Source organism: Ictalurus furcatus, chromosome 9 (assembly GCF_023375685.1).
Source record: "Ictalurus furcatus strain D&B chromosome 9, Billie_1.0, whole genome shotgun sequence".
NCBI lineage: Eukaryota > Metazoa > Chordata > Actinopteri > Siluriformes > Ictaluridae > Ictalurus > Ictalurus furcatus.
In genome coordinates, this window is record NC_071263.1 from 23,131,913 (window position 1) to 23,159,470 (window position 27,558).

At 41.5% G+C, this 27,558-nt stretch overlaps 1 protein-coding gene across 3 annotated transcripts in view; it reads right to left on the bottom strand.

Annotated features, from left to right (window-relative positions):
- Positions 1 to 7,568: 7,568 nt before the first annotated feature.
- babam2 (BRISC and BRCA1 A complex member 2) overlaps positions 7,569 to 27,558 on the bottom strand; it is a 90,086-nt gene continuing 70,096 nt past the window's right edge. For all 3 annotated transcript variants that reach the window (XM_053633278.1, XM_053633279.1, XM_053633280.1), the window contains exons 7-12: positions 26,368 to 26,477; positions 17,326 to 17,425; positions 11,455 to 11,525; positions 11,229 to 11,311; positions 9,821 to 9,974; positions 7,569 to 8,022 (exon numbers count right to left, since the gene is read on the bottom strand). In XM_053633278.1, the coding sequence (XP_053489253.1) occupies positions 7,959 to 8,022; positions 9,821 to 9,974; positions 11,229 to 11,311; positions 11,455 to 11,525; positions 17,326 to 17,425; positions 26,368 to 26,477 (582 nt within the window). In that variant the 3' untranslated portion in view covers positions 7,569 to 7,958. The remainder of the gene's footprint in view (positions 8,023 to 9,820; positions 9,975 to 11,228; positions 11,312 to 11,454; positions 11,526 to 17,325; positions 17,426 to 26,367; positions 26,478 to 27,558) is intronic.

Here is a 27,558-nt window from a genome sequence, read left to right on the forward strand (position 1 = left end):
ATTGGGATTTTGCTTAATTCCAACAAAAACTGAGTATGTTTCATTATTATTATTATTTTGCTTTAAATGCACTAACACTATAAGCTAAGATAAGCTAATTGGCGATTGCCACAATGGCGCTACTTCTGCTAGCAAGCACGGGAGGCTACTGATTGCGTGTGCTCTACTGTCTTCGCTCCCATTGGTAGTCGCTGCACCAAGTCCCTCCAAATTTGCATCGTTAAACCTTTCTCAACTTTGTCATGTCACTGGACACACCCACATCTAATCACCAACGGTTGTTGTCACCGGAAATCGCCAGCTCTCATTGAAAATGAACAGTCTCTGGTCGTTTTGTTGATGCAAGTCGCACTTTTAGAGTGGCTTATGCTGCCCTGTGATGCAACATGTGTCTCGGAGGAAGCACGAGTTAGCCGGTATCCATCATGTAATAGAGGAGAGCTGACTGGTGGGAGGGAGCTGGCAGGTGAGAGGGAGCTGACTGGTGACCAAATTGGGGCAGAAAATCGGGAAAAATCGATTTCCCAAAATATAAATAAACTAGAAGCCTAACGTAAACCAGCATGACCCTGATCAGGCAGTTACTAAGGATGAATAAATGCTATAAACACAGCAACTCAAGTTGATGTTAATGAACATGGACTTGCTTTGTCCCATGAGCTTCATCTTCATCAGACTGTTGCCTGCATGAGAGGAAAAACCTCGAGCTTGAGTAACTTTATGTCCCGTTACATAGCATCCTACTCATATCTGTATTTGTATATGTTTAGAACACAATCTGTTCATTCTGAATAGAAGTATTCTCATTGGGTTACATTCCTACCACACAGACATGCGGAATAAAGATCTTACAGCAGTAACAGTGTGCCTCAGAGCTTAATTACAGGACTCATTAAGTTTTACTGATACTTCAATAAATGGTTGTAGGCTAAAATCTCATTAAAAAAAAACCCAGGCTTGATATTTGTTCCTCCCCCTGTGGATAAGGTTACTATTTTTGTCCCTTAGATTATGTGAAGCATATCTGTTAGATATTAAAAAATTATGGGCAAATAGTTCTGCAGAGTGATAAATGGCTTCATACTGTATATTAGACTAAACCCTCAGTTTGAACTAGAAAAATAATAAAAAAAAATCACAGAAAAATTCACTCAAGGATTATAGCATTATAATATAGAGTCCTAAACATATGGGAGACGGTAAACAGAAGCCCCTGGCCTCCTGATCCTCTGTATGTAGCTGTCACTCTGAAGTGTGTCACTCTACCTGACAGGTCTCCCAGTAAGACATGCCATCAGAAGCCGTCTCTGACCTTGATAGTTTCCCAGAATGCACTGCTTAATCTATACTGACAGACAGTAATGCCGAGAGCCAGCAACAAGAACGTTTACATATACGAGGAATGAGATCATATGGATGTGACCATCGAGTGGAGATGGTAAGAAAGAAGGAAAGGTAGAGGAAACCGAAGAAGAAAAAGGTGTTGAACGTTCAAATGACTGGTAATGCATAAGATTGGGACACTGATATAAAAGATCTACGGTGAGTTGCATTGTCTGGTTATGTAGTATATGGAAATGTAAACGTTGAAACATTAGATAAAGTAATAAAATGCTAATGAGATTATGAGGAAGAATCATGAACTCATATTCAGGGGTGGGAACAGTGGCTTGATCAGTGGTTTGGAGATGGTCCATCCAAAATAATGATGAATTGCCAATTCTGTTGGGGGAAAAAAAAAAACAAAACATGAACGCCAAAGCCTCTGTGCCAGGAATAAAACACCTGAGGGCTGTGCTCATCCAAATCCGTGACAGGTTTAAATAAAATGCTGATTACAGCCTAGAGGAAGATGGTAAAAAAACAAACAAACAACAACAACGAAAAAAAAACAACAACTCAGCATCGTGTCAACCGCTAATCAGAAACGAACTATTAAAAATCCCCATACAGAATGAGTGGGCGAAACCTGGTAGCACCAAATGCAGACTGATTTTGATCCACTTATCAGGGTTTTCTCCTGCCTTTTGATGCGTGACCACAATTAGCGTTTCGACATTGGATGTTACAATCAACCAAGAGGAAAAACCTTTCACACTGATTAAAAAAAATATGTGCAACATCCACATGTCATGGAATGAGGAAGAAGAAGAAGAAGAAGAAGAAGAAGAAGAGGAAGAAAAAAAAAAAAACAACCCACAGCATTAATTCTCTCATTTTCACAGCGTCTTGGAGGCCATTTTTCCCGGCTCACAGATCAAACGAGTTGCAATAAAAGTCCTCAAATCCCCTCCCTCCTTCCCACTCTCTCCCAAATTAGCTAAGCCTCTCAGCTCCATCATCACAAACACGGTTCATGTCTACGAGCCCGGTCCTGTCAAAAACTGATCCCCAATCCTCCACTCCAGCATGCTGAGGAAAAGGAAGAAAAACCCTCACTCTGAATTTACAGGACGTCCAACTTACTAGGACAGGAAAGTTTTGTGATCCTCCCCAACCTTAGAATGGTAACTTCAGTAACTTTTGTCCTTATGCATTTCATTACTGTGAGTAAAGTATGACCAATAACAGTAATGTTAAAAAAAAAAAAAAAACAACCAAAAAATAAAACAGGCGTGACAGCTTGGGGATGTCTGCAGGAGTAAACAAATGAAGGCGGCTGCCGTTCCTTCGACTTCACAGCCACACTGACATATCCAGGCCTGTGTGATGTTCCCCATTTCGCTCCAGTTATCTCCTGTATGTAGCGCTGCCCTCGCTGCTTAGCATCTTCAGGGACAAACGCAAATTTAAGATGGCAGTAAGGATTCTTAATCAGTTCCCTTCTCCCCCTACTCTACATCAAGATGCCATATATATATATATATATATATATATTTCTCTTTTTAAGTTTGGAGCTCTAACTTAAGTTTGAAGTTGATGAATGTGGCAAAGCTGTCAGTGGGGGTCGTAAAGTTCGTTGGAGTTTTGCTCTGCTCTGTGACTTTCCTTGTAGGCTGTTTCAGTTCATTTTTCATTTTTATTTATTTAAATCTCCGAAAGCACACTGCGCACAAGCAGTCGGTTTACAGTCGGCTCAGAGAACAGTGAGACATAAACAGAAAAAGGAAACATTACAATGGCGCACATCATGAAATTTTCCAAATAGCCCAGTGTAATAAGTATATCCTCCACTACAAGTTCAACCGTCTTTCGGATGAGACGCTAACCCGAGGTCCTGACTCTCTGTGGTCGTTAAAAATCCCAGGACACTTATCGTAAAAGAGTAGGGGTATAACCCTGGTGTCCTGGGGAAAGTCCCCCTTTGGCCCGTCTCTATCATGGCCTCCTAATATTCCCCATCTCTAATTTGGCTACATCACTCTCTCCTCTCCACTAATATCTGGTGTGTGGTGGGCGTATGTACAGTCTTTTTTTTTGTCCCCACATGCCGGACATTCAGTGGAGAGAGCAACTTAATTGGAGATATTTGCTTATCTGAAGGACCGAATGTTTATGCATAAGATTACGAACACCACCTAAAGCATAGCAGATGAGTGCTTGGTCAGCTTATCCTTTAAACTGTGGGCATGTTTTCATCACCGGCATTATCGTCTTCTCATTCATATATTTCATTTTTAAATAGTCTCTGACTTTTATGTTGTATCATATTACATTTGACAACAAAGAACCCCACTCCACCCCTATATCCTTTTTTCAGCCCGTAGTTTTCTACCTTAAAGGCAATTAGACTGAAAAACCCAGTCTTAGATGCTTCTACTCAAGAAAAAACTGGCAACCTTGGAGCCGTAAACTACACAATTTGCCTATTCTAAACAAGCCACCCGGATAATTACTTAACCACCTGCGTGACCTGATTCTGAATACAAGTAACTTTCCTGCATAAATAAAGATAGAATTTTGAGACTAAAGTCTGTAATGCTTACTGAATATGCAGATTATGTGGAACATGGCATCTCAAAGTCCTCCCCATGTCAGACTAAACCCGAGCCGAGGTACTGCCCTTCCTAGGCAATTTATAAATGATCACTATATAAACAAACATTTCAGTTTGCTTACACCGGGAGAAGCCTGTCTCATATTTCTCTTTGAACCAATGATGATGATGATGATATGATGAGTGTATGCTTCATTAACAGTTTGAAGAGGTTTCAGTAGGGAAGGCAGCCTGCCTGTAAATGTCATCTCCATAATCAAGAACTGGAGAGGAACGGAGCATCTGAATTTCGGAGAAAAGTGGGCAGTGGTGTCTCGGCGGTTAAGGCTCTGGGTTACTGATCAGAAGGTCGGGGGTTCAAGCCTCAGCATTGCCAAGCTGCCACTGTTGGACCCTTGAGCAAGGCCCTTAACCCTCTCTGCTCCAGGGGCGGTGTATCATGGCTGACCCTGCACTCTGACCCCAGCTTCCTGACATGCTGGGATATGCGAAGAAAAGAATTTCACCGTGCTGTAATGTATATGTGACCAATAAAGACTCGTTATCATGGTCCTGCTTTAGACATCAGCCTAGGAGTGTTTGTCTCTCAGGAAACTCTTGAGATCTCTGAGGCAAGTAAATATGGTTCGGTTAGGCACCTTCACCTCTTCACAAAAAAGTTATTTTCACATCCGTACTTGGGAAATATCCTGCACCTCATCTGAAAACTTAGCTCTCTATCTTACTACACCCCAGTCTTCTACAGGCTAATTCACTGGCTCCGTACGATAATGCCACGGCAATTAATGAACCCAAGCATCGTTTAAATTTCCAAGCTCCTTATTTTCTTCGGCCTGCTGCCATCGAGATGCTTTAAACAAGGCAGGATTAGTGGATTAAGCGTATTAACAGCTAAGTTGGCAGGCAGGGTCTCTGTACTAAAAGTAGAGAGCATGAAGGGGAAAACGCGTCTTCTAAAAACAAGCTTCAAACAACTACACCTCATTTTAGGGCCAGTAATCTGACTCGCTACTGACAGATAGGTGCTTGAATACGAGAGCCCATCCTACACAGATATAAGTAAGTAACAACGTAATTAAACAGAACTCGGAACGCAATGACGCGATATTTCAGATAGGAATGAAATAAAGGGGAAATTAAGCTCCAGCGATGCATCAAATCTCACATACGAACCAAGCATGCTGTCTCCAACTTTTGCAACAATGAAGGCCAGAAGGCTAAATTGGGATCAGATTGAGAAACGTTATTACACAAAGCATGGAAAGCAGAAACAGGCTAAAACAGCACTGCCTTTAATTCTTCTATTAAGAGACTTGATTACATGATATGCCCCAGATACATTCGCCCCATAGTTCCCAATTAAACACGACAGTTCCTGCATTACGAACAATAAATATAGTAATAGGCTGAGCCTCGGGCTAACACAGACTCCTGACAGTGACCTCCATGCTTAATGATGACAGCACACACTCGCTCATTCTATGCTTCTCTCTCTTCACTCCCTGGATGCTTTTTCTCCCACACGTTCCCTCTTGTGTCACACACACACATTCCTCCACTGGTTTTCACACAAGTTCACACGTCGCAGGAGCATTTATCAGTATTACTGCTGTCGAGACCTCTGAAACTGTCAAACAAGATCAGAAGCAGCGATGTTCAACAACGTGTGCAAATAACACCATGTCATAGCTAATACAAATGCTCTCAGTTCAAACTGCACAAAAATGCACACACCCAACACCTCCACCCTCACAGAAACATACACTGCTTTAGTAAAAAAAAAATAAATAAAAAAAAAATGATGTGTTATTGAGCAAATTGACCCACTCATACTTTGTATTTTTTTTTTTAAAGAATTATTTGGACAGTGTCCTTGTGGTCCAATGCTCTGCTACTTAATGGAGTACTGAGCTAATTTCTTTTAGTTTTTGTTTTTAAAAAAAGCTTATTTTTCTGGGTACTACTATAGGCACAGTCTTGCCTTTAACCCAGCCTTGAATTCATGGTGTTGCTGTATGTAGTATCGATTGGATATGGTTCTGCAGGTGAAAAGAAAAGAAAAAGTTAAAAAAAAAAAAAAGAAACCTTCCCTCAAGACATATGGCCATATAAGATGAAATGAATTCCAGTGCTGCCATGGCTGGTGAGGAGAAAATAGAATTTGTTCTGTTAATGACAAATCTCCATCAGCTTTAAGATCTAGAAAGTGACTTCTACTTGGGTAAATGGAAAGGTTAGGCTATTACATTAGGGAATATTGAGCCTAGTCAGCCATTTTGGTTCATATTAGCTAAAGGTAGCTATTTTTCATCCATTCATCTTCAGTAAGTATTTCTGTCCCTGCAGGAATCGCAGAAATAAACGCAAGATCAAACAAAATCTGCAATACCATTTTTTAACATTTCCGCAGATTTTCCACGGATTTGGGTCAAGTGAACACTGGGTGCGAAGACAGAAATACATCCTGGATTTAGAGTGGACAATCCATTTATCAATCAGAGTGTTTTTTGGGAGCTGTGAGGAAACCAGGGCAGCATGGTGACACAGGTTCGATCCTGAGCTCAGCTGTCTGTGTGGAGTTTCAAACATTCTCCCTGTGGCCATCTGGGTTTCTTCTGAGTTCACAGGTTTCCTCCCACCTCCCAAAAAACATGCTGGTAGGTGGATTGGATATACTAAACTGCCCCTGTGTGTGAATGAGTGTGCGTATGGTACCCTTCAATGGACTGCTCTACCATTCAATGTTCACTCTCAGTGTTCTCTAGATTCACTATGCCCCTGACCAGGATAAAGCAGTTACTGAAGATGAATGTATATAAGAAAACCCACACAAACACAGGATTAACCCGAGCTCAGGATCGAACCAGGAACCCTGGATCTGTGAGGTTGCAATGCTGCTATCTATTTTGAAACTCAATCCAAAACCATGCACCATAAATATTCCGAAGCTACAACTAGAGAATGAGCTTTCTGAATTGGCAACTAACGTGATTGGCAGGTAAATCGACAACCTTGGCTGGATGTTGGTGGTCCACCTCTTTTTTTTCTTGTTTAGAGAGAGATTCTGACATACCACAGAGACTGGGTTTTCCTCTAGACAGATATGATACTGAGAACTGTTCCTTTGTGTTAAATATTACAAACATGTGTAAATATCTTTGGATAGCTTCGGATATTTTACTCACAATAGAAAATGAGTCAGAGAAACCTGGAGATCCGGCAGCCCTTGAGCAACAGAGCTGAGTACCTCAACCATGGTGCCATAATTACTCACCATTACCTATTCCACTATGAAAGGGAAACAGAGAAGGGGATGCCACGAAAGCCATGCAGGACTGGAAACACCATGGTTTCATTGAGGCTGCTGAGATGGCTCTTTCGTGTGGACTGCATAAGAGATGATGGTGGGCTGATAAGTTAGTGGGTAAAGCACTCGACACCTCATTACAGAAAATTACTGCTGTAATTTGGGATTCAGGAACATGGAGCTGGCATAGATCAGGCCATAATACTAAAAAAAAAAAAGATTTTAAGACTAAGACTGCATTTTAATGCTGAATTCACAGCATTTAAAATAAGAATCTGTTCTTAGTCGCTTGCCTGGTTAAATCAAAGGTTTAAAACATGGAACTGAAATCAAGAAAATGGATTTATTCTGGCTTTCTCACGTCGAGAATATGCATGGGAGAAAAAACAAAAAGTGCAACAATAACAACAACAACAACAAAAAAACCCCTCACATATAAAAACAAGACATAATTGGGACACATGGTACGTTGTTGACACTTACATTTTCATAAGAGTTCACCCAAACGGATGTGTTTACAGTGTAGAACAGTAAATATTTTTCGTAGTCTGTTCATGGTGGCATCTTGTTCGAGTGTGTTTCTGGGTAAAGATTCGCAGACATGAAGGACAGTATGCTGTGTTATCTGAATTCAAGGCCATCTCTTCAGCTCAGATATTCATTTTGATGTCTCTTCAGACCGGCAGTGATTCCCACCTCGCTGTTTTTCTACATTTACAGCTTTCCGTTGGCAAACGCTCCCTCCTGAAACTGAGGGATAAAGCTCTTGAAGTATGCCCTAGAGGAAGAGAGGGCAAGAGGGAGGAGTGTGTACACACACACACATAAGAGAAAGAGAGAGTGAGAAAGAGGGAAAAAAAAAGATTGGACTGTTTTGAATACAAGAACATATACACATAATATACATGCAAAAATGTCTGACGTTTTCTATTAAAAATGATAAATATGCCTTAAAACAACAAGTTTTTTTTGTTCATTGTGTATTTGAATGACTAGTTATCTCATTTTGTGTTGCTTTTAACACAACCAGTTTGCTATTATAGTTCTACAAAATATGATCAGATTTGGAAAAATATAGCATAATATATCGTCTATTATTACCACAACACTGTTGAATCTGGCGTTAGTCAGATGATGTTGATATTTTTTTCTAGAATGTTCTATAACAGCGTTTCTGATAGTGGTTCTGGCCGTAAAAAACGAATCCCCGTGTTTACATCAATGTGCTCGTTTGTGTACAGTAACAGCCAATTCACATGGTGGATGCTCAACGTAAGACGAAGACTAATAATAAATGCATTCGAAAAAAACCCCAAAAACGTGTCGTCGTTGATCACGTGACATTGTTTTCTGTACGGAGACATTTATTTAACATCTATGGAATTAGTCTCCAGTGTCGGCGCTTTTGTACAGCACTTTCCAGTTTCTCAGTGACAACTCGGGATGAATTACTTCGTCCTATTAATTTCACGAGGGATTAAAAAAAAAAAAAAAAAAAGAGAGGCTGGTGAAGGAATGACATTTATGATGTTTTTACAGCTGCTTTCGCAGAGACGTGCTATAGCGTAACTATAAACGGACAAAAAGTACCACGTGTTGTTAACGGAGAAAGAAAAAATCGTGATCTGGAAATTGCTGTGGTGTAAGAGGAATAAAACATTTGATGCTGTTATGTGAAAATAATCAACATTAAGGTGGCAACCGTAACCCCAGTTCATGTGAGGCTGGATCACATCACCGTATAGCTGATTATTTCCCTAAAATCCAACGTCCTATTGTGTTTTACTGCTTATGTAACACGGGTTATTTTGCTTCACCTGCACAACAATCATGTACGAATCGAAAAGCAGGAAGCTCAGCTGTGATGCCCTGAGAGCACGCTAATGGTAGTCTACAATGTGACTGGACAATGATTTAACACACGATATGCTGACTCATTGTGTATATCTTTAATTTAAACGGGTTTACGGCACGAAACGTCAAAATATATTGCCAATTGACACAACATTGTTGAATGCATAGTCTAATACTGCTTTGATAATGTAAAAAAGACCTAAACATTGCTTGCTCCAGCTCTCCTGAGGACCTGTGAGCTAATGGTGAGAGGGAAAACTATGTCAGAGAGAGTATGATAAGATATGGACTTTCTATTATGGAAACCAGCAGGCAAACATTAGGAATGCATTATCATCAACATTTATCGCTTTACTTAGCAGTAAGGTGTGGCTATGCACACAGGCCAAAGGTGGGAGTAATCCGTTTTACCACACATGCCTGTGGTGTACACAAATTCCTGATATGAGAAGAGAAAGAATGAATCGAGATGAGTCAATGAGCAGATCTTCAGGAGTAGTAAAAAAGTCTGTATTACATTTTTTTTTTTTTTTTTTTTCAGATTGCATTGCTGAAAGGTCTTGACCTGATATGAACATGGAAATCAGAGCTTGTCTGCAGGGAAATGATCCCAAACAACAAACGCATGTTTGGACACAGTAACCCCTGAGGTTGTTGCTGCAAATGTAAAACTAAACTGATAAGGTGTTGAGAATCAACACGTGTAAGCCTGACAGACTTACTTAGCTCTCTTGGCCATCTCGTTTCCATCCCAGCGTGGACTGTATGGGTACGACTTCTGCACCTGCGAGTAGAGCTGCCCGCTGCTGCTGAAGTGGTAGATGGACTGAAAGGTCAGAGTGGGCTGGTCTCGTGGGAAATACAGAGGCAGGTCCACTATAGCGAGAACAGAGCAGAGAGAAAGTGCTTTCGTCACAGATCCAACATCAGATCCACACCAAATACAATCGAAAACCAGTTCTTCTGACTGTTTTATAGTCTCTCCAGCCAGATCTCTTACTTTTGGTACGTGTCAGGAATGAATGAAGTCAAGAACTGCTTCATTTCACAGAACATGGCAGTTTGACTGACATGGCAGACGACCAACCACAGACCTTTTCCTGCAGTCCACTTGCAAACGCATGATATTATCTTGTTTACGCACCACTACATACATGCTTCATACAAAACTCTAACAACTTTACAGTCCAGTGGCTATATCATGCTCAGAAACAAAAGCTCATTGTGAGTGACACATGCAAGTGCTGAGAGCCAATCAGATTGCAGCAGTCACCATTCTGAAGGTTATGGCCAGAAAAGTATACAAAAACAGAACGGTAGAAAAAAACATCAATGGTCTACGAAGCATCTGAGGCTGAGCCCTCATATAAAACCAAACATAGAGTAAAGAATAAACCAGACCTTGAAGCTCCTCTTTTGCTGCTACTGTTGACAGTGTTTATGGTTAACACTAGCACCGTGTGGGAAATTGTTGTTACCAACACAGACAAATCCTTCTGTTTTCATTAGGCAGTCCGTACAGGATTTCGTGGAGCTTTTTTGTGATCATTACGGCCAAAAACACTTGATTTTGCTGCAGATTTTTTTCAGAAATCGCGATGCAACTTGCAGAGTGTTTTGTGCTTCTTTTCTTTTTTGTGGAAAACTGCTCGAATTGGCAAAATTGCTTTGGCAGTGATGTTTGTTGGTAATTGAGACCATTTAATCATGTACTCATGGTTGATGCATGCGAATCGAAGAGGGCTTTGGCTGAATGCGCGTTGTGATGACATCACATGATGCGTCTTGGCCCAGATCTGCAGAAAATCTGCGGTAATTTCGAAAAAGTACAAGCTCCTCTGAAATATTGTGGAGTTTGCTTGATTTTGTGTTCATTTCTGCGATCGCTAAAACCTGAAGGGACAGATTAGGGACTGTTATGCAATGGGAAGAACACTTAACCAGTATATGGATAATTCTGAATTTGGATTAATAGCCATGCTGTCCCATGCTGTACTTCTCAAGGTCTATATATAAAGTGACGTTAAACTGCTTTGAGAAACAGCGAGTGAGTATGATTAGCATCAGTACTATTGCCTGTATAAGAGTACTTTCTGGATGTGTATGTAGTATGTAGCGTCTGTTGCTCACCGTGCACCAGGAAGCAGAAGTCTTTCCACATGAGCAGAAGTGTGAGCTTGGTGAAGCCAACAGCATCGTACTCAACGACCCCCCTGCACAAGAACAACAGGCAGAGACAAGCTATTTACCCCAGCAGCAAAATAACATTCATCAAAGTCTCCAAAATCCATGAAGCATCAAATTACATACAATATGCACGCAAGACAGGAAACGATAGAAGAAAGAACAAACTCACATTCCGAAATGACTAAGAAATGCAGCAATGTATTCTCTCCTCTTGTGATAGCCCTGGATTACATACTGCACCTGAGTTAAAGTGAAAACAGGAGGTGTGAGGAAGGAGGCATTGGGGATATTTAGGAGAAAAAAATGTAATAGGCGAAGCTGGACATGAATGACAAGTATACACCGAGTGTGTCCCATGATAGTGCTGGGGGTGTACAGTACAGCGTGGCTTGCTAATGAACAGGCTCACGGCTTGTGTTCGTGACATGCAAGTGACATGGTGCTGGTGTTTTCCTGAGGCAGACAGAACCCCAAATAATCAATGCAAATCCATATCTGTATTTCACGTGTAAGAAATGTATAAACGGGAAATGGTCTGCACTCATATAGAGCGTTTTAACCTTATATAGAGCGCTTTAACCTTAGCAGTTCTACAAAGCGCTTTACACTGGTTCTCATTCACCCATTCACACACACTCACACACCAATGGCTGCACAGCTGCCATGCACGGCGCTAGCCTGCCATTGGGAGCAACTTGGGGTTCAGTGTCTTTCCCAAGGACACTTCGGCATGTGGAGTCATGTGGGCCGGGAATCAAACCGCCAACCCTACGATTAGTGGAAACCCGCTCTACCACCTGAGCCACAGCCGCCCAAAGCCAGAAACTATAAGGCTTCCCTCAGTTTAGATATAAACAAATCAGCACAAATTCATTCATTTTATAGCTTTAGATGTGTGACTCAATATCTGTTCTCTCATCTGTCTAAATGAAGGGTTATCAACTGGCGGACCACGATCCCGATATGGATCCGGCAAAGTATTTCAGCGGAGCGCTTGAAAAAAATATACTGTAGCAGAAATGTAGCGACTGCAGTTTTTTTTTTAAGCATGAATCAGCACGGCTTCTGCAGCAGAGCCTCATATGCTGTCGTGGCCAATTACATGCATTTAGGTAAATTATTTACCCAAAAGCAGCTCATTGAGAAAGGAAAGAGTTTTCACAGACTATTACTGATGTATTATTTTTTTGTTTCATTAACCATCTCTGGTCTGATAAGTGAAATGCCAACATGGCTTTTGTTGTCCAAAAAAATTTTAATGTTGATGACTAAAAGCGAATGTTTAAAGATGACTGGACAAAGGAGTGTGTTTATTCAAAACAGGTGCATCATGGTGCTGGTCAAAGGTTCAAACTTGAAGCACCAGTGCGAAACAAAATGACCACTTTAAACTAATGTGTCTTATTTATAGCCATGAACTAATCACTAAAGCAGCGGTCACCAACCCTTCTCCTGGAGATCTACCTTCCTGAAGACTTTAGCTCCAACCATAATCGTGCCATCTGACCATCTAATCAAGTTCTTGATCAACTAAACCAGGTGTGTTAGATGTTGGTTGGAGATGAAACCTGCAGGAAGGTAGATCTCAAGGAACAGTTTTGGTGATCACTGCACTAAACAGTTAAGCAATAAGCCAAACAACTGTTGACAAACAACTGTTGTCACCATTTAGTCACTGGTGGTGGTGGCGCAATGGTTAAGGCTCTGAGTTACTGATCAGAAGGTTGGGGGTTCAAGCCCCATCACCACCAAGCTGCCACTGTTGGGCCCCTGAACAAGTCCCTTAACCCACTGAGGCTCTGTGCTCTGACCCTTCCCTAACAAGCTGGGCTATGCGAAGAAACAAATTTCACTGTACAGTAACGTATATATGACAATAATATGTATGTATATATGACAAATAAAGGCTTCTCTTCCTTCTTCTTCATCATGGTTGTCACTTATCTGGACCTTTGTAAGCAAGGACTTTAATGTAACAGGATGTTTACACATTTTAATCAAATACCTTTCGTCTAAATGTTCTTTATTTGTGTTTGACATGATGGTTAGCACAGGCGTTACCTCCTGCATTGACTGCAATGGCAAAGATTCAAGCTTCACCTGTGGTACTTATAATACAGTATACTATAACACGTTTAATTAGCCCCTTGAGCTATGTAAATCATTCAAACTTGTGAGAAAGTTGCAGACACCAAATTAACCAGACCGTCAATTTACTGTGAATGACTAACGTGTACAACTTCACATGGCTGGTTAATTCTGTGATGACAAACGGTCTACTCTGAAAAACTGGGAGCTGCTAGGTAAGTATCTTTAGTTTCACAGGAATCACACTGCATCTCTCACATGCAAAGTGTTTAGAAGACAATCCTGGCATGACGCTGATGATAGACACTTGTACTAAAGTCATTTAAAAACAGTCCGTTCGGCTAATGAGTTTCCTCTATAATACACAGACTGACACAGACTGTAGAAAGCAGAATTGAGGGCACACGGCCTGCTAACGCACCATGACGAGAACTCGCTTCGCTTATTATGACACACCATTAGCGCTTGGAACACATTAGCACTTTTTCCGCATTAGCACGTTCGAGTACTTTGAGAGATATTCAGACCAGAGAGATGACACCTTTTGCACTTTTTGAGGCCTGCATGTGTTGCACTACATGACTCAGCTAGTCCTAACTGTGTCTGCAAAGCATCCATTTCTGAGAGCACTAATGTGCCACACACACACACACACACACACAGTGCTCCCTCACTCTCTCTTTGCTGAATTTTTGTTCAGATGAAGAGTTAATCAGAGCAGGAACTGTGGATCACTGCACTCCACGCCCTTGCCGGGGGTCAGGCCCAGCCCTAAAATTGGCAGGTGAATGCGGGTGGATAGGTGAGTCATCACTAAAATATCTAGTTGTTAGACATGCTACATTGCATAAGCCAACTTCCTGTGTGAGTGTGTGAGTGTGTATAAACGTGTGTATGTTCTCTGAGGGCAGTAAGTACATGCACTTCACTGCTCTGAGAAAATTCTGTTGTCAGCAATTTTATATTAGCCGTCCTTGACCGGTTTAAAGGAGCACTTTGTGACGTTTAGAGCGCTGTGAAGAGAATTCACATTGTAACAAACACACTGGCTAACTGGCTATCCTCTTCTTTATACTTTATCTTTTAAAACTATGCACACCATGACTGTTTTTTTTGTTTAGTTTGGTCAAATGTAAAGTGCCTGACAGTATTATTAATCAGTTTGAGGGTATTAAAAACAAAATAATTATTATTTGATTATCTCAGGTCTGCAACCACTTTTAAAGATTACCGACTGCATACTGAATTACTTTTACATTAAGTGACTTGTTTGCTTAGTCTATAATGAATGTCCTTCTGTGTAATTTGGACTTTTTTTTGGGGGGGGGGGGGGGGAATCTCTAAATTTAGTTGGTGCCAATCTCACCAGATTATGTGTATCCCCTAGAATAGTATGGAATTAAATTTGTGCCAAAAGTATTGAACGTAACTTTTCTAGAAACGAACAAAAACATACAATGAGAAAGAAGAAAAACACTGACTACGTTTACATGGACAGCAGTAATCTAATTATTGACCTTATTCTGAATAAGACAATACTCTCATTAAGGTGTTTACATGAGTTAAGTTTAGAATACTCCTCTTATGTACCCGTTTTACATGTTATAGAACATAGTTCAATTAACAGCACACGTCATTACATCACCGCGCCACGCCGTCCGACGTTCCCTCCAGAATTTAACGTATTAACATACAGTTCGTCTTCGTTATGGTACCGTATGGTATGTTTTGGGTGTTTTTATTTAAAATTTTTACGAACGCTTCAAGTGCGGTTAATTATTTGTCATGCTGTACGTGCTAATAGACAACTGCTTGAAGCCGTGGGCCGCGTCGCAAACCGCATACTTACCTACGATATAGTAGCCGAGATGCATGTATTTCGCCTTCTAGGCCTATAGTAGGTAAGTACGCGGTTTGGGACGCAGCCGTGCTCTCTTGTTTGCCGTTAAACGGTTGAGCGCTGCCGTGTGTGTACGTGTCCTGTCGCAAAATGTGGTGAAATCACCCACACGACGTTAATAGTGTGATTAAGGTGTGTACATGTCTGTAATACAAGTCGATAATGCGACTAAAACAGGTATACTCCACATGTCTTAATTCGATTTGTGTTTACTTCGAGTATAACTTTAATCAAATTAAGGTAATTAAAAATCGCTGTTTACATGCTAGTTTCTTAATCAGAGTATCGTCTTAATCTGGTTAATATTGGATTATTGTTGTCCATGTAAACGTACTGACTGTTACAATGAACTTTAGGTAAAAATTTAAAAAGGTCTTCGAATAAAGAGCGTTCTTTTTTAACAGGTTTCTAAGCTTTGTTTTTCACTAATTATGGTTTACGAGTGTGCTGCCAGAGTTTTTGTTTACGCTCCGCAAGTTGACGCTCGCCATTCTGGCACATATCTCTCGTGTGGGCGGGGCTTAACAGCGAGTTACTCTCATTGGCTAGTGAGATTTGGATCGACAGCTCGAGTGTCCAGCTGAGCAGGAGGATGATAACATCGATGATGATTACATCTCATTGAAGATGAGCTCATCTCGAAAAAATAGACTACCCGAACCTCAAATATTAATTACAAACTAATATACTGATGAAGTAAGTAAGTAATTACCCCACTACAACGTACAAACACTAGAACTATACAGAGAACCGTATCCAGAACGCTCTCCAAAATTCATGACAAAGTCTCTACTTCCTGGTCAGGGAGCTGTCGATCCTAATCTCACTAGCCAATGAGAGAAAATCGCTGTTAAGCCCCGCCCACATGAGAGGTTTGTGCCAGAATGGAGAACGTTAACTTGCTGAGCGTAAATGAAAACTTTGAAAGCGTGAATGAAAACTCTGGCAGCGCATTCATAAACCATGATTAGCGAAAATGAAGCCTAGTTAATAAAGAACGCTATTTATTTGAAGACCTTGCAAAATTTTTACTATTGAGTTCACTGTTTTCAGTTTCAGGGTGTTTTTCTTCTTGCATTGTATATTTTTTGTTCGTTTCTTGAAAAGCTACTTCAGTACTTTTGCCACAAATTTAATTCCATAGACAAGAAGAGACATAAAGCCAGTCACTGCACTGTTTACACACCGACAATGTCACATCTGAACAAGCTCAGAGGACAGCACTAATGGCCTTTTTCAATTATTGGCAAGCATTACATTAATCGAGAGCAATGACTATTCAAACAAAGTCATCCCTCCGATCCAGAAAGCAGCCCAATTAGGCTTTCTTGGACTGTCAGCTATGGATGTTCTTGCAACAACGTCAGGTTTTGAAGCCATGCACAAAGAACCCATAGTTTGAGCCTTAGTAATTATTCAGCCTTGTCACATTTGAACCAGTTCCTCCCGGACATGTCCCCCGACCCTAGTTAAGGTGAGCGGAGCCTGTGGCTTTGGCAAACACTAACAAGAACAAGGGAAAGGCCTGATTATGCATGCTGTCGTGTGAGTGTATGCACTCCTCTTCAGGTGAAGAGAAGAGCAGGCAGTACAGAGGTCTTCCCTACGGCCACTGACACAACACAGCTTCTCCACTCCATCTCCACCTGTCAGCTCTGATCTCCTTCCGGGCCTGAACCAGGCGGTGGAGACCAGCCAGTGTAGACCTACACATGCTACATGTGTTCAGCCATGCACACATGCAAACAGAATTCAGAATTTTTTCACAGACATTTAAAAAAATCTCATTGGAAGATCCAAGTTATTACTGAAGATGTGAGAAGCCGGGTGTTCATTTTGTCTTAAAATATAAGAGCCTATCAGATTTTGGATGACTATGTACACACATCAAATAATACTTCAATATAGCAATAATACTTTATTTCACTATACTTGGCTTATGTACAAGTTCACACCCCACAGCACATCTGCCCCATACCGAACCCATGATACACAATATCTCTGTGCCCACACACTAATTACAGACTGAACAAGAAGGTTTTTTTTTCTTACCTTATTTGTAAGTAACTGGCACACTTGAGGCACATAGTCGATGAGGCAGCCTCCACTTGGAAAGGCTGGAATATGCAGGGCTGAGGGTCCTCCAAGGGCGCTGTGGAAGACAGTGAGGGACACGGTTAATTCAAACCATTCCTACGTTATTATTTCAATGGCTCAGAAATTAGGCAAAGCAGCCGAGACACATTACAAGCAATTCCACCGGTCGCCCGGTGCTATATAGGATATTAGGAATGCTATATAGGTGTTAAGTGTACTTGTTCAGAATAAGTTGAAGCAATTTTTATAGGTGTGTATTACAGATACAGCAATCTGATACTGGAATAGTGTAAAACGGGGTCGGTGTAACCAGATTTGTCATAGTTTCCACTCTGAATATTCGATATACTGGCTGACACAATACAGAGTAGGCATGTGTAGACATGATACAAACTGTCTTAACGCATGCCGTCATTCTACCTGTGATGATTCTCATAACTTGGCAAGAGATGTATGGAGAGGATGTCAGCATGGTATCAGTATTAGGAACGGATCTTTTTTTTTTTTTAGTTATTTCATTAAATGTAGCTTAAGTTTTTTTTTTTTTCTGAAACTTGCTGCATAATGAATATTTCATATGAGTTAATTGAGGCTTGTTGTTATTTTCTCGTAATGATGATAAGCATAACGGGACAGCATAGTGGTGCTAGGGTTCCTGGTTTGATCCTGAGCTCATGATACTGTCTTATGTGGAATTTTACATGTTCTGTAGGTTTTTTCACCTGACTTTACAGTTTCCTCCCACCTCCCAGAAAATGCCTGTTTGTGGATCAGTGTGAATGAGTGTGTGCATGGTGCTCTGTGATGGACAGGTCTACCATCCAAATTGTATTCCCACCTCGTGCCCACTGGCAAGGAAGAGACCTTGAATGGAGCATGAAACCATGTTATGATGCATGTGTGGAGGCAGAGCAGGTCAGTCAAATGGTTTTTCTTAGAGAAAGTCAGTTGGTTAACCTGCAAGCAACATCCCACCACCTGCACATCCTGTCTTCCAGAGAGTCTCATGAGAAATTCAACCTACTCATTCCTCACTCTTTTCTACAACATTCCTGTACTCGCTTGCTGACTAACGAGGAGCTACGTCAGCGAGACGACTAAAGCTGTAGGGTCGCCCTGTTCCGCTCAGACAAAGTTCACTCGCGTGGCAGATACTTTGACGTGAGATGGCAGACGACACTTGCCCTTGCCGTGTCCCTCATGTCTGCACTGGTAGTGCTCAAGGATGCTGTATGTTTAGCATTCGCCCATAGGCTGTCGATTAACTGTGACATTTACGGGAACAGGATGTTGACGTTTAAAATCTACACAACATGGATCTAATTTTTCCATAACAACGTGCAGACCTGGCCACAGAACATAGAGTCCTGTAGATTTGTATTAAGCAACGTTAAAAAAAATTCTACATCTTTAAAACGTTTCCTTAACTCAGCCCAAACCTGCTCTTGAAGTTTTGCCCTCGGGTACACTTCGGCTCCCACCCTAATCAAACACACCCATTGTACCAAATTAAAGTGTTTAAACGCACTTGAGCCTCGTTGGCAGGTGTGGTAGATTAAGGTAGGAGTTAAATGCAATAGCAGGGTTGGGCAACTAGGCTTTAATACCACCCTTGTTAATACAGTGTGATTATAAGTGTTATCATACAGCAGTGCAAGAGCACAATTTAAACTAATGCAGGGCAGGACTTATTGTAGTGGTTACTGTATCACTGTTTATTGTTGTCATTCCTGGAAAAACGCTGCCTGACTTTCTGTTTAAAAGAAATGAGCTCATTAGTGACATCAGATGTGTTGGGTTTGAACTTAATATCACACGGTGTCCCAAAAGTCTCCATGCATAGGGGAAATGAACACTTTTTAGCAAAATGTCTTCCAAAATTTTTACACATATATTTAGTATACTTAGTTTACACATATATTTCATATAGCCTTTAAGAATGCCTTTGACAAAAGATATTGTTTCTAATAGTTACAACCCCTTGTGCATTATTTATGGAAGGAGGCTCCAGTGTCAGTATTTTGTAACAGTCAGAGGTAAAGCTGTAACTTTAGGTTTTCTGACATGGAAATGTCTTTAGGACAGAAGACACTGTGGTTTTTCTGTAATCTTACAGACAGTGTAATAAAATTATTAGTATTTTTTAAAATTACCTTTAAGAGAGAGAATCTGGTGAAGGAACAACTGTTTATGGCTGTTATAATGTAAATGCTAATAGGAACTAACCTGTTTCACAATGATTTCACAGCTGAATAAAGATTATATAATAGACAAATAGAAAGAATGACATGTTCTTATTCAATAAATAAACAAGTAGAACTCAAAGACTAATACGTCTTGTTCCACATTTGTACACTCTTACAACGTTTCAAACAGGAAAGAAGCTACTGAAGAAAAACTATGCCAGACATTTGACCTTGATTCTGTTTGGATCAGTTCCAGAATCTAATCAGTTCATCTGCTGGTTACAATAATGATAATTCCATACAAGTCCTACAACCGTTCATCTGCTCAGTCTTGATGCGTTGTGCTAAGAAAAAAATTCTCAGACGGACGAATGGACAGACGACCTGCCTAGTGGTGAAGGCATAAACACTTGTAATGGTTAGAAAACTGTTGTGGTATAAGACGAATAATCGGTCTAAGTCTAATAAGTCAGACATTAAAAATGAGAGGAATGTAAAAGAGACAAGCAGTAGAGCGCAGACAGAATCCAGGAACGGACATGACCTGAGCAACTCCTACTTCCTCCACAATGCAGGACTTTATCATGAATTGACACAGGATGACACCAGGGTTCATGCAAAGTGTGAATCGATTTCCCAGATTAAGAAAGGGCGGTGGTGGATGAAGAGAAGAGGAGGATTTCATTACCAGTTAATACATAGTAGGATTGTCTCTTCACTGTTCATTTGAGTGTCTCACGCCATTTTGGTAATATACATAAAACACGGGGGGGACAATAAAAGTTCCAGTTTTATATTCAGGAAGAACAAATAAGGTGAGATTAAGATTTGCAAATGAAAATGCATCACCCTCCTACATACGAAGAATGAGCTCTTCACCTTTAAGTGTCGCTAATACCTTGGCGCAGCTTTGCAAGTGCTGTCATTAGGGCTTAGATCAAGAATGTGTTTCACAGATAAAACAACCAGCCATCAGTGAAATAACCTAAAGCAGATGGAGAGCAATTACACGCATGCAAATGTCACCCGTGTCTATCAACCCTATAAAGTGCTTACTGCACAGACACGCTATTCATAAAATAAAAGCGGAAATGGGAAATTATCGGGAACGTCGCTCACTGCCGAACGTTATTCAACTGTCAAAGTATAGGCTTCTAGCTTTCTGAATGCTTGTCTATCATAACTCCTTTGGCCTTCATAATCATGTCAGAAGGAGATGAATGGAAGAGATGCGAGAAGAGACTAAGCTGGACAAAGTGGGGTGGGGGGAAGAGAACCGTAATAACAAAGAACTGTGTAACACCGACAATAGAGCTCAGATCTCCATGGAGACATGTTGCGATGCTTTACTGATGTCTTCATAAGGACATAGGCCTGCTCAAATACATAACATCAGATCGACGAGCATGTAGAGAAATATATGAGAGTAGATTTTTAACATGTATATCGGCGAATTAAATACATTTTAAACTTAAATATTCACCACATCCTTTCAACACTACTGTATATTTCTAATCCCACTATCTGGTGTCGCATAGAAGAGGATGGGTTCCCTTTTGAGCCTGGTTCCTCACAAGGTTTCTTCATGTCTTCTCTGCGAGTTTTTTTTCTTGATCAACATGAAGAAAACACGCGATAGTGACTTCGACTGCTGTTCGTGCCGGTTGTTTGACTGTTGAAATGGCTGATCTTCTGGGAATCTCACACACTTTATGGTCTAGTTTACCTTTCGGATAATGGTGCGAGAGGCAGGATGAGCGAGGTTAAAGGAAATTGGGTTGAGCTGACAGGAAGCTTATGGGCGGCTCAGGTGGTAGAGTGGGTTGTCCACTAATCGTAGGGTTGGCGGTTCGATTCCCGGCCCACGTGACTCCACATACCGAAGCGTCCGGGGTAAAGCGGTATATAAGTGCAGATCTTTTACCGTAACTCAAATAATCACTCTTTACAATCGTGGTGAGCTGAAAAGCATCTCAGGAATCACAACACGTCGAATCTTGAGGTGAATGGGCTACAACCTTGTATCTTGAGTTTCCCTTATGGGAGGTCAATAAAAAGGTACATTTTATATTATCTTACAACAGCACAAGGTCACACCGGATTCCACTCCTGTCAGGCAGGAATCTGAGGTTACGGTGGGCACCCAGTTGACGATTTGAAAAAAATGTCACCTGGTCGTTTTCCAATCTTCAACTGTCCAGTGGTTCTGTAACTCTGCTCAGTGACAGAGTCTACTGTTAAACCGCTATACGATTATAAATCATTTCAACTGAATTATGTGGCTGACCTAGCCACTGTAGGAGACATAACCTGAGCAAATGTTTGTGTACAAACATAACTCTGATTCCGCAAAAAAATAAATAAATAAAATTCTTTTCCCCACAGGGATGGAGGCAGAAATGGTGCCCACACTATTCTTTTATATAACAGAGCATGTCCGGTGCTCGACTGCGAAGCAGGGCTGGTGCACAACACAACAAACGTGCACACCTGGCACACAGTAAAGCAAAACGCTCTACTCCTGAACATAATGCTCTCAAAGCGAACAGCCTGTCTCTTGAATAGATACAAAGAGTGAAACAGACATCTGCAAATATCTTCGGCTCTTTATCAACCCATAAGCGTGTGTAGGAGTCGGTCTCTCAATCTGTCAGCATCGCAGTTCGAACAGAGAGATGCGGAGTCCACCATGAAACAGCGAGAGCCTCACTCTAATAATAACAGAGCCGAGTGTGTGGGCGCGCAGAACAGCGATCGCTGCGGCACTGCTGATGTTTGAAGTGTGAAAGGTTCGGCGGGTAAACGCGGATGTGTGCGGCTCGGGTTTGCGAGGCCTTTTGAGAGCTGGAGAGAACGGGTTGGAAAAAGATACAGAAAGCCGAGAGACGCGGAGAGAAAGAGCGGGATTCCTATGCGGTTTGTGTGTTCGCCTCACTTGAGGTGGCTGAGAGAGACCTTTCTCTTGGCTTTTCTCTTTCAAGTCCCACTCACTCTCTTTGTCTTTCTTTGTGCCTGATCCAGAGGGGTTGGCTGGCTCTCTGACTGCAGGCGATGTGTTCAGCATCAGCCTTTAGGGCAGCTCTGAAATGGAGCACGGAGTTCTTTAGATGTGCCGAGTTTTTTAAGGCATAAACACAGGGACAGCTCGTCTTGGCTGGGGCTACACAAGCCGCACATCGTCTGGGAATAAAACCGAGCGTTGCCGACGGCGATCCGGCTCCTCTCCCTGCCTCCTTTTACTGTTCAGAAGAGACATCCTGTGCAAATGCAAACTCAAAATCACAGCTACTCTGAAAAGCACCAGAGCTGACTTAAGCGCACATAGTGAGGATTTAATACTGAAATTACCTGAGAGTTGGGGTGGAGTTTGAGAAAAACAGAGGCGTATCTCAATGACATGAGATTCTAACCTTAGACTTAAACCCATTTTACTTGGGCATATTAAAACCAGAGCCACTGTCTGATATTTTGATGTACCCACCATAGGTCACTCTGAAATGAATGTTTTGGCTGTAAATGATAGAAAACCCCGTCTTGGGGACGTGAACTACACGCAAGTGATTTGCATCATCTGAATGCCAGACTCTGAACACGCGTAACTTTCCCTGTGTAAATAATGACGTAACTCTGAACACTGCCTTTATATCCGTTTTTATAACATTAAAACCACCTGCCTAATATTGTGTAGGTCCTCAGTGTGCTGCCAAAACAGCTCTGACCCATAGAGGCATGGACTCTGAAGGTGTGCTGTGGTATCGGGCACCGAGACGTTATCAGCAGATTCTTTAAGTCCTGTAAGTTGTGAAGGTGGGCCTCCATGAATCGGACTTGTTTGTCCAGAACATTGCACAGATGTGTGATTGGATTGAGATCTGGAGGATTTGGGGGTCAGGTCAATACAGTGATCTCTTTGTCATTGCAGTGTGGCAGGGCGCATTATACTGCTGAAAGAGGCCACTGCCATTAGGGAATACCCTTGCCATGAAGGCGTGTACTTGGTCTGCAACAATGTTTAGATACTGTAGGTGGTACATGTCAAAGTAGCATCCACGTGAATGCCAGCACCCAAGGTTACCCAGCAGAACACTGCCCAGAGCACCACACTGCCCCTGCCGGTTTGCCTTCTTCCCACAGTACATCCTGGTGCCATCTCTTCCACAAGTAAGCGACGCACACGCACCCGGCCGTCCACGAGATGTCAAAGAAAATGTGATTCGCCAGGCCAGGCCACTCTCCACCATTGCTCAATGGTCCAGTTCTGATGTTCACCTGCTCATTGTAAGCACTTTTGGTGGTGGACAGGGGTCAGCAGGGGCACTCTGACCGATCTGCGGCCCTGCAGCCCAATACACAGCAAGCTCTGATGCACTGTGCGTTCCGACACCTTTCTATCAGAGCCAGCTTGAACTTTTTCAGCAGTTTGTGCTACAGTAGCTCTTCTGTGGGATCGAACCAGACGGGCTAGACTTTGCTCTCCATGTGCATCAATGAGGCTTGGGCATCCATGATCCTGTTGCCAGTTCACCGGTTGTCCTTCCTTGGACCACTTTTGGTAGGTACTAACCATTGCATACCGGGAACACCCCACAAGACCTGCTGTTGTGGAGAAGCTCTGACCCAGTCATCCAGCCATCACAATTTGGCCCTTGGAAGTTGCTCAGATCCTTACGCTTGCACATTTCTCCTGCTTCCAACACATCAACTTCGACAACTGACTGTTCACTTACTGCCTAATAAATCCCACCCCTTGACAGGTGCCACTGTAACGAGATAATCCATGTTACTCACGTCACCTGTCAGTGGTTTGAATGTTATGCCTGATCGGTGTATGTGTGCATGCAAAACATCGTAAGACAACCCGATCTAAATGTCATTTTAAATGGCATTGTTCAGGATCAGGTTTGTCCTTACAAGCCCTGTGTTTTCAACCTTATTATAATCCCCTCGCTCAGTCTGCGAAACACACCCGCCAACCCACACACTCACGCAATCCAACAAAAACATCCACTCCTACCCATCCCTTTCCCTCACTCAGTCGAGCCCAGGCCGTTAATGTACGAGCGCAAGGGCAAGAGCACATTATTAAAACTCCCACAATGCAGTATAGTGAGGGGAAAGAACCTGTGACAGATAGAAGCTGACATGGCCGGAGAGCCAGCGAGCGGAAAGAACGGGCATGTCCTCTCACTAGGCATGTCTGAGTAGATCAAGGGTGGCTTCGAGAGAGACTGAATAGGGAAAATGTAAAGAGAAATAAATCTCGCCTACAGGCGGACATTAGCAGACCTTGCCTAGAGAGATCTGCCTGTTGTTAAGACATGATGAAGTTTCCTTTCTGCAGCAGGGTGACCTTGTGGTTGGTCCACCCACAGCAGATGGCATACAGAGATGGCGAACAAGTCTTTTTCTGACACCAATGTCATAATTTATACATCATTTATTTAATTGGATTGAACCCTTACATAAGAAATACTGAATTGGAATAATTTATGCTGCAAGTTGCTGTGTTTCTTCGGAAACAATGATGCCTAAGAGGATCGGTGTCATCATCAGATGATGTTAGATCTCGGCTCAGAAAGGCCAGATGTGCACTTTAAAGGGTCACAGCTTTACACACTCATGACTGAGTGACTCTAATGATCACACACCAAACAAATTATTCCACAATAACCAACAAACCACTGAGGCTCAACAAATGGAAAGAACGCTCTCATAATCATGCTTAATTCTACTGCATAACCTCTTGTGCGTGCGTGCACACACACACACACACACACACACACACACACACATAATGACTCAGACTCAATCACATGTACGTGCATGGGTGTACGAGTACATGTGCGCACACACACACATGCGTGTACCCCTAATAACTTCCCAATTTTTCCTTATTTCAGGGAAGTAAATAGCAGAAGAAGCAGTTCTTCTGTCTTATGGTATTTATGAATTCGACAGTTAGATAAGGTGTGTCATGGACCTTGTTTGTGCATCTCTGAAATATCAGCGGAAGGCCGTTTTGTGGAAACTCATCTTTCCATAAGGTCTGTGTATGAGTAGCCATCAAGGAAAAACAACATCATGTTTCCAAGTATACATATAATCATGTGTGTGTGTGTGTGTGTGTGTGTGTGTGTGTGTCTGTGTGTGCATGAATTCAAAAGGAAAAAAACTGAGCTAGAGGAACTAATTAGCTGGCAGAAAAGAGGGAGATGGACGAAGAGGGAACGGTGATAAAATATATAAAATCCTGCTTGACATGCACCAATATATATATATTATATATATATATATATATACACACACACACACACACACACACACATAGATGTGTGGTATTATAAACTCAAAAATTCACTCAAAAATTATTGGCACCCTATAACAGAACTGGCAAAAATAACTGTATACAACAACTGTTACACACAATGGTTCAAATTTTCTTCCTCGAAATCTGCTCACTTACTTTTCCTCTAACTTCCATTTCATTTCTATTTACATAATAATAGATTCTCTCTAACACTTTGAAGGAATATTCTAAATAAATGCAAACAAAATGGCATCTTTGAAAATAATCAAATCAGATTAAAATCATTCTCGGTCTTCAGGAAGTCTATTGTTGCTTATCATCAAATATTCGGTTGCACACACAAAACCCAATGGCTTCTTTCATCATAGGGATCGTCGTACTAATATAATACTAATATATATATATCAAAGTACAAAAGATGATGTATTGCAGATGGGTCTATGAGGGGTGCCAATAATTTTGGGGTCGACTGTAACAAAAGGGTTATGTTTTGGAGATACTTACTGCTCTATGCTGGGTGATAAGAAGAGTTTAGGGAAGACCTGAGTAGCCTCAGCGTCTTCAAAACTAACAGACAACAGGGCGACATCTTCTCCCGGGTCCAGAGCCGTGTCCTGAAAAACACAGCGCGTTAAAAACATGGGATAATGTGCAAACAGACCATTAAGAAAAAGAAGGGGGAAAAAACCCAGTAATGTATCAGAGTGACTTGTGCCGAGCTGATTTTACATCTGGAGGTGATGTAACATCATCACTCACACCTGTTTCTCTCGAATAGTGTCAGAAGAGCCTGTAGAGGCGGCAGATGAGTTCTGACTGTTGTACAGCTAGACCCTGCTGGAGCATCGTTATCGCACGAGACCCTGCACTCTAATCAAATGACTTTCAGTTGGTTTGAACCTATCCATTTGGCATAATTACTGCCTGCCATGTAATACGCAGGGCTGCACGTTAGCAGCTACAAGACCCAAAGAGTGACAAAACGTTCTGGATTAAAGACAGGAAAATCACACCAGCCTCTGATGCTCTTCATAAGCGAGCCATATTGCTTGGATTTAGCTGCATAGCTAATCCAGTAATTAATCTAATTCACTCGGGAGCATTCTGAAATGATCTAGTTAACAAGATGACAAAAAACAACAACAAAAAAAGACATCCTACATTTATTTATATAGTCTCAGCTTATTTTCTTAGCATACAGTGCCCTCCACAAATATTGGCACCCTTCTCAAAAATGAGCAAAGAAGGCTGTGAAAATTTGTCTTTATTGTTTAACCTTCTGAACTTTTGTTCAAAAAATTCACAAAAATACTCTGCTCTCATGGATATCAAACAATTGCAAAAAAATATATAAAATAAAATAAAAATCTTTGTTAAATATAGGTGTGCAGCAATTATTGGCACCCCTATGAATTCATGAGGGAAATATATTTCAAGTATATTCCCATTGATATTTTAGATTATTTTTCTAGTACAAATGGGTGACTAGGAACAGGAAGTTGTTCAACTATGATTTCCTGTTTCACAGGGGTATACATATGAGATAACACACAGGCCAAATTCCCTTAGCCATTCATAACAACGGGTAAGACTTTGGTGCACAAAAAGACGTTTACCTTTCAAAACAGAACACGTTAATATCGAAATCAACATTTGTATTAAGGAAGGTCAAAGCAGAGCACGCCACTGAATCTC